The 7854-nt window shown below is 43.3% G+C and overlaps 1 protein-coding gene across 1 annotated transcript; it reads left to right on the forward strand.

Moving 5' to 3' along the window:
* Window positions 1-1004: 1004 nt before the first annotated feature.
* LOC148031514 (pentatricopeptide repeat-containing protein At3g09040, mitochondrial-like) lies at window positions 1005-6721 on the forward strand. The gene has a single exon (XM_087685034.1). It carries the CDS (start codon window positions 1248-1250, stop codon window positions 5346-5348), a length of 4101 nt encoding a protein of 1366 aa, XP_087541160.1. The 5' UTR covers window positions 1005-1247; the 3' UTR covers window positions 5349-6721.
* The last annotated feature ends 1133 nt before the right edge of the window (window positions 6722-7854 follow it).

The raw sequence follows: 7854 nt of genomic DNA on the forward strand, positions 1-7854 counted from the left end.
TAGACTGTGTTAAGACCCCGCGGTTCCCTTAGACCGGGAGACACTGACCAGCTTGCTAGGAAAAGCTGCGTTAAGACCCCGGATGAGTCAAATAACAAACGCTACCCTTAGATTGCTGAGGTCAGCAATCCAGTAAGCGGGGGTGAGTGTAAGGGCTTTGTAGCTATACCATGCCGTTGCTACTGATTGCACCTATATAGGGAATAGTATTGACTTAAAGCCCTGCCTTGTTTCCACTCTACGTGTGATTCCCTATGCCCAGTGGTGAACCCTCTTATGTGCGGCGTCACGAGGGTGTAGTCCTGGGATGTGTCTATGTTGTCCCGCTTTTTGGATTGAATAATACAAGAGTATACCTTGAGCTCATATCGTCTTACCTTTCTGTGCCGTGTTGAGTGCGTAACGAGTGCAGGTTTATCACCCCCCCCTCCCAAAGGGCTTTGTAGCTATACCATGGCATTATTACTAGAAACACTTATATAGGGAGTAGTAGTGACTCTGAGCCCCGTGCTTGGTTTTCACTCTACGTGTGATTCCCTATACTCAGTGGTGGACCCTCTCATGTGCGGCGTCACTAAGGTGTAGTCCTGGGATGTGCCTATGTTGTACCGTTTCTTTGATTGAATTATAAAAGAGTATAATACCTTGCTCTCACATATTGTGTTACCTTTCTGTGCAGTGTTGAGTGAGTAACGAGTGCAGGTGAATTCCCCCCCCCCCCCCCCCCCCCCTCGACCGCTCACCCAAAAAGAAAAAGCTTCTAATATTAAGAGTAGTAGATGAAATAAAATATTATTGATATGTTCGCATCTTATTATTGTCGTCGTGAGATACCGCATTGCTCTCTCTAGGCAAGTGCGAGTGCCCTTCCATACATTTGTAAGAACTTAGAAGTGCAGCAAATATGTTTCAAAAGCGTAATCAATTAAAACTCAATTCCAATATTCAAAGGCATAAACCAATTAAAACTTAATTCAAATATTCAATTTCACTGGGCCAGCAATGTATCGCGCACGACAGAGTTACTGAATCATCGTCTCACAGCAACAGACGGTCAGTCCTGAAGAGTCATCTGACAAATACACAAGCAGTATCACAACAACACAGGCAGCTACAGGTATTCATCATTCGCCTAGACGTCCATCCGGGGAGTTCTATGTCGATGAGACATCCCGCACTCATGTGGGCTACCAAGGGATTGGACACTTACCCCTCAGAGAAGCAGACTCCTGCTGTTGTTCTGGGGTATGCTGCCCCGTCATGCCGCCAATTTGCGAGGATCGGGCTGTCAGCAGGCTCTTCTCTACCATCAGAAAACATCAGAACACCCTTGCATACATGGTCTCAGCACCACATGCCTGCGCCCCCCTGGCCCTCAACATCTTCAGGGGACCCTGCAGCTTCTCTACCGTGTGCACAAATTCCCATGGACACACCATCGGCTTGAAGCTGCACACTCACTCTGTCTCCAGCAGGGGCCAGATGCCATTCAAGTCCTTCGCACACAGGATTGCATAGAGCTTGCGCTCCCCCATCTTGAGCAGTCCCATACTGCTCTACCTGATGGCGCTTACTTGTCACTCCTCAAGGCATGCAAGAAAAGGAAGGCCCTTGATCAGGTCAGGCATGTCCATGCACATCTCACCCGACACCGACAGGAGCTGAATGAGTTTATTGGTGACTACTTGGTTGTTGCATTTGCCAAATGTGGGAGCCTTGAAGATGCATCCTGGATTTTCTATTCTTTGTCTCGTCGTACCGTCTTTTCATGGACAAGCATGATATCAGCTTACACAGACTATGGTCGGGGTGGTCAGGCTCTCGAGATGTATAAGTATATGCAAGAGGATGGTTTGGAGCCAAATTCCTACACATTAGCAAGTCTGCTAAAGGCTTCTGGCAGCGTTCTTGATGTGGAATGTGGCAAAGCACTGCATCAAGATGCTGCATTGAAAGGTTTAGCTTCCGATGTCTTTGTTGGTAGTGCTCTTGTGAGCATGTATGGCAAGTGCAGTTGCATTTGTGAAGCACAGCAGGTGTTCTGTGAGCTGCGTCAACATGACCTTGTGTCATGGTCTGCATTGCTGTCAGCATATGTTGAACAAGGTCTAGCTGACAAGGCTTTACTTTTGTACAGACAAATGCAAGAAGAAGGTATAGATGCAGATGAACAGACTCTTGTGATTGCCCTTCATGCATGCGGCGATCTTAGTGGGAATGAAGGTAGTGCCATGTTGATGGGTGAATTGAGCTCCACATGTGTACATGCAATGGGTCGAGCATTACATGCATATGCCCGTAGGAAGGGTATTGTCCCAAATGCCTTTGTGACCAGTGCCCTGATACGTATGTATGGCAAGTGTGGGATGATTCTAGAAGCTGAATACGTAGGGGAGGAACTATTACATTGCAACATTGTCCCATGGAATACAATGTTTTCAGCATATGTTGAACATGGCCATGCAGAGAAGGCCTTGCGGTTATATATACAAATGCAAGCAGAAGGGATGATTCCTAACCAGTTGACATTTGTGAGTGCCTTCCAAGCTTGTGCTGTACTCAGAGAGTTGAAGGAAGGTGATGATAGTGGAAATGATGCCAGAACTGTGGCTCCTCGTGAGATTTGCCAAGCATTATATTTAGATGCTCAAAGGTTAGATGTTGATTCTAATAGCTTTGTTGGAAGCACCTTTATAAGTCTATATGGAAAATGTGGAACCCTTGAAGAAGGTGAACGTGTCTTTGACAGGCTGTCAACTTGTGATGTTGTGGTCTGGAATGCATTGCTTTCAGTATATGTTGAGCATGGTGAGGTGAAGAAGGCGTTTCAGCTGTATAGACAAATCGAAGAGGACAATATAAATTCAAACCAACTGACTTTTGTGAGCATTCTTCAAGCATGTATTATGCTTGCTGAGGAGGAAATTACTCTGGGAAAGGCCTCGATTTGTCTGGAAATTGGTCAAGCTTTTCATGTTGATGCTGAGAGAAAGAGCTTCATATTAGATGCCTTTGTTTGTAGTAGCCTTGTAAAGATGTATGCCACCTGTGGCAGCCTAATGGAAGCAGAGTGTGTTTTCAACGGTTTTCTGCAGCACGACGAGGTTTTATGGAACACATTGGGCTTGGCTTATGTTGAGCAGGGCCAAGGCACCAAGGCTCTACAGCTTTTTACACAGATGCAGGTTGAAGGTATAGTTCCTAGCAAGCAAGCATTTGTGGTTGCTTCACAGGCATGTGGTTCTCTCGCAGAGAATGAGCAAATTTCTGCTGTTCAAAGGCAAATTTCTGATGTGTGCTTGCAGATTGGTAGGGGAATATATACCGATGTGCTAAAGTCTTGTTTTACATCAGATGTCTTTGTTGGTAGCACCCTTGTGAGTATGTTTGGGAAATGTGGGGCAATAGCTGAAGCAGAGGATGTGTTCGCTAGTTTATGGCAGCGAAATATTGTATCTTGGAATGCTATGCTTACGGCATTTGTTAAGCAGTGTCAAGGTGAAAAGGCTTTGAAATTGTACAGACAGATGGTAGAGGAGGGTGCAAGATTAAACAAGCTTACATTTGTTATTAGCCTTCAAGCATGTGGGGAAATCGCTGAGAAAGATGAAGCACTTGTCATGGATGGACAAGCCCTCAAAGTTGTTCCATTGGAGATCGGAAGGGCGCTACATGCAGATGCTAGAAAGAAAAGCTTCTGTTCTGATGCCTTTGTTAGGAGCACCCTTGTAAGTATGTATGGTAAGTGTGGCACCGCTGTTGATGCAGTTAATGTCTTCACTGAGCTATCCCTGCAAGATGGTGTGCTGTGGTGTGCAATACTTTCAGCATACGTTGAGCATGGTTATGGAGATACCGCTTTACAACTATATAGGCAAATCTTGGAGGAGGGTGTGAGTTCAAATAATCAGATGTTTGCCATTGCCATTCAAGCTTGTAGCGTCCTCGCAGAGAAGGAAGAGCCTCTCAATGTGGAAGGGCAACATTTGAAGGTGGTGTCTCTGGGAGTTGGTAAAGCATTACATGGTGACACACAGAGGAGGGGCTGCACTTCAGATATCTATGTCGGCAACACTCTTATAAGTATGTATGGCAAGTGTGGGGCCATTGTCGAAGCAGAAAAGGTGTTTGAAGGGTTAGCTCATCGCAATCTGGTCTCTTGGAGTGCCATGCTTGCAGTGTATGTTGAGCATGGCCAAGGGGAGAAAACTCTGCAGGTATATAGGCAGATGGATGAAGAAGGCGTGACTCCATGCCAGCAAGCATTTGTGAGTATTCTACAAGCCTGTAACATACTTACAGAGAAGGAAGATAGGCAGGGACAATCATCAAAACCCATGTCTCAGATACTTTGTGAGGCATTTCATGCTGTCATCAGGAAGAGAGGCTTTTCCTCTAATGTCTTTATTGGAAGCGTTCTTGTGAGCATCTACGGAAAGAGTGGTAGCATTGCAAAAGCAGAGAATGTATTCAGTGGTTTGTCATCTCACAATGCTGTGGCAGTAAATGCAATGCTTTTAGCCTATTTGGAACGGGGTCTAGGCAACAAGGCTTTAGACTTGTATGAAAATATTCAAAATTGGGGTGGAACTGTCGATGATGGCACACTTGGCATTGCCTTGCAAGCCTGTAGTGAAGCAGGAAATGCGGAAATCTGTAGACATCTTCATTTCACTGTGGTGTCAGCTGGATATGATGTGAGTCGTCTTACGTTGAATACTCTTGTTCATACATACGGCAGTTGTGCAAGTATGATGGATGCTGAGGCAGTTTTTGATGGAATTCTCCAGCCTGATCTCGTGTCCTGGAATGCTTGCATTGCAGGCTATGCTCAAGGTGGAGATTGCATAGGAAGCCTGCTAATGTTTGAGAAAATGCAACTTGAAGATGTTAAGCCGGATGAAGTCACATTTCTCTCTCTTCTCACTGCTTACAATCATGCTGGCATTGTCGTCAAAGGTACGCAGTATTTTAATTGCATGAACAGAGATTACTGTTTCACTGCAGACATGAAACATTATGCTGTGATGATAGACCTTCTTGGGCGTGCAGGTGACTTTGAGGGAGTGGAGAACATTTTATGTACAATGCAACTACAGCCTGACCTGGCCATGTGGTTGTCCTTGCTGAGTGTGTCTCTTTTGCATGGGAATATGAACCTGGGAAAGAAGGCATTCAGTTATGCAGTGCACCTGCAGCCAAAGGATGTTGTTGCTTATGTTCTGATGTCAAATATTCTTACTGATGCCGATGAGAAAATTAATGAAGAAATATCAGTCCCAGATTGTGCCTTGATTGAGGACGAGTCTGATGTACTAGCATTTCTAAGAGGAGCAGCAGAGCATTGAGTCAAATGCAGCACTCCTAGATGATGCAAATGAAGAGTTGTCCACAATTGTGAGTCATGGTTCCTGCTAGAGCTATAAATTTGTGCGTACTCTAAGCTTCTTCATTCAAGTCACAGCCACTTCCCATGAGTGAGCTTCAGAGATAGTCTCCACAGATGTCTTGGTCTCTGCAATACGTGTTATGAAAGAGGATTGGACAGGGATATTAGATGTATAAAAAACTGGCTAAATCTGGCTTTCCAAAAATTCTAGAAAAGCCTTTAAAACCAGTGTATTAGGAGCAAGTACCTGCCACATCCTGGGGGCAATCCCTCTAGTTCGGCAGGCTCTGCTAAATATTTCTGGACTGGCCATCCACAGGAAGAGAATTCTTTTTCTGCTTTGCTGAATTCTGCCCATGTGAGGTGGCTGCCATGACATTGAATAAGCAGTTAGAGGAAGAGGAAAAGCTTATATGGACAAGAAAGGCTTCTTCATGTAAGTATGTCCCCACAAATTGGCAACTCATGTAAATCACAAAAAGGATGACTGTAAAGCACTTCTGCACAAAAGGTACAAAATTGGCCTATACACAGAAAATACAAGGGAGAATCAGATTGAAAACTGCTCCAAAGGGGTACACCCTTAATGAACCTAAATGAGACTCCAGTTCTGCTGCGATAAGTGAGTGGTATGCTGCTAGAGTCCTGACTGGCTTCTTCAAGTGCTGCTGGAAGTTGCTGGTCACTGTCCAGGTGTCCCTCTAAGGCTCTGGCATTGATGTGCATGTGGTGAATAGAGCAAACCCTCTCTACCACACACAGTCAAGACACAAAGGAGCGCCGGTAAGGGTTTTGTGGCTTTAGCACTAGGCTAGAACTCAAGGACTTTGATTATCTTGATCCCTCATACACTGACTGATAAGATAAAAAGATGAGGCAACCCAAGGGGCCTACCCCAATACCTCCACCCCACCTGTCGGCAAAGCACAATAATCCCAAGTCCAAGCGGTCACTATGCACCTCTTTCATTAAAATAGCAAACACACAGCATCACCGTACCATACTTGTACTACAAAACAGCATGATGTAACCCACCAAAATCTCACCCAGCACACAGCATCAACAATGTCCAACTTGTATCGAGGAAAAGAGAAACACAATATACTCATTGTAGATCTCAACCCCATGAAACATTAAAACACCGAAGTACCATGACAACAAATTGGACAAGCATAAATAAATAGGGAGCTGAAGTTCCACTAAGTTGAGACATCAAAGAAGCCAATTAGATGTTTCTTTTCAATGTCTAGGGTCATATAAGTCGTAGTATCATAGCATAATCCCTTAAAGGCTAACTATATCATGAAAATCAAAGCCAAAGCAAGACCTAGACTCTTAGTCTACCTGAAGACCAAGTTTTGTTGGAATGTTGAAGATCAAAAGTCACAATCCACAGATGCAAAACAAGGATTTAAATCTTACCTACCTAGTCCAGACTTGAGGGTTTTTTCACTTTTACGAAAGAGCGTAATGCATCATGCTTCCTCTCCTTGGTGGCTACTTGAACTGCATAGCACCCTTGCATGCAGAATCAACGAAGACAATCTTTCCACACCACAAGGATCTCATGGGATTTTGAGAGGGAGCTATAATGCTATAATTCAGTAGACTAGAGCTTGTGTATTTTGCTATTGATCTTTTCCTAGAGCTAACAGGCAAGAAAGATGTTGTTGACCAAGTTTCTTGAGGTACATTTTTTATAGTAAAAAATGTAATATATGAATTTGAATTTTGGAAGTAGGGACCAATATATGAATTCACCTCCACACGTCCACGAGTGGAAGGCACATGTGGAAGGGACACGTGGAAGGGCAAGGGGAGTAAAAGAAATGGTATGGATGAGGATGCCATGGTTCATGAACTAACAAAAACCAAGTTGACCATGTTTTGGCTTCAAAGGCTGAACCTCCATATCCTCCCAATGTGGTATCTTCCAATCTATAGCAATTATATATAATGTAACTATAATAGTAATGATAATTTATTAAATGAGTTATTTCACATGAAAAATATATGTAATTAGCAGAACATCCTCAAAAGCCCTTAAAACACATGTCTTCTTCTCACAAGTCTATAAAAAACGAGACTTGTTAAGGCTATAAGAAATTATTTGCATATAAATCAAACAAGTATGAGATTTTCTAATCTCTCTCCATCTTAATGTAGGTTGGGAAGGATAAAGCTTTCAACAACAAGGTTATTGGCTAGTTACCTATATTTCTAAATCATCTCTTATTACAAATATTTACATGGCATTTCTCTAAAATTTATTCTAAGGGGCATTAGGAGCAACATTTTCCTCTATATAAGTGACATTATTTAAGTTGTAACCAAAATGAAAAAGCATTATGACAATAACATTTTTTCAAATCATAGTAACAAACTCCTTTGCTCATAAAGTTTAGGCTCCATCATATAAGCTCATCTACTAGGGTGGCCATTTTCTTTTCGGCCTTTTATATTAT

This window comes from Lygodium microphyllum, chromosome 9 (genome assembly GCF_053477565.2).
Source record: "Lygodium microphyllum isolate KBCC chromosome 9, Lygodium_microphyllum_v1.1.10, whole genome shotgun sequence".
NCBI classification, from domain to species: Eukaryota; Viridiplantae; Streptophyta; class Polypodiopsida; order Schizaeales; family Lygodiaceae; genus Lygodium; species Lygodium microphyllum.

Excerpts from the sequence above, each read along its gene's own strand:
- LOC148031514 (XM_087685034.1), top strand. The coding sequence starts at position 1,248 with ATGCTGCCCCGTCATGCCGCCAATTTGCGAGGATCGGGCTGTCAGCAG.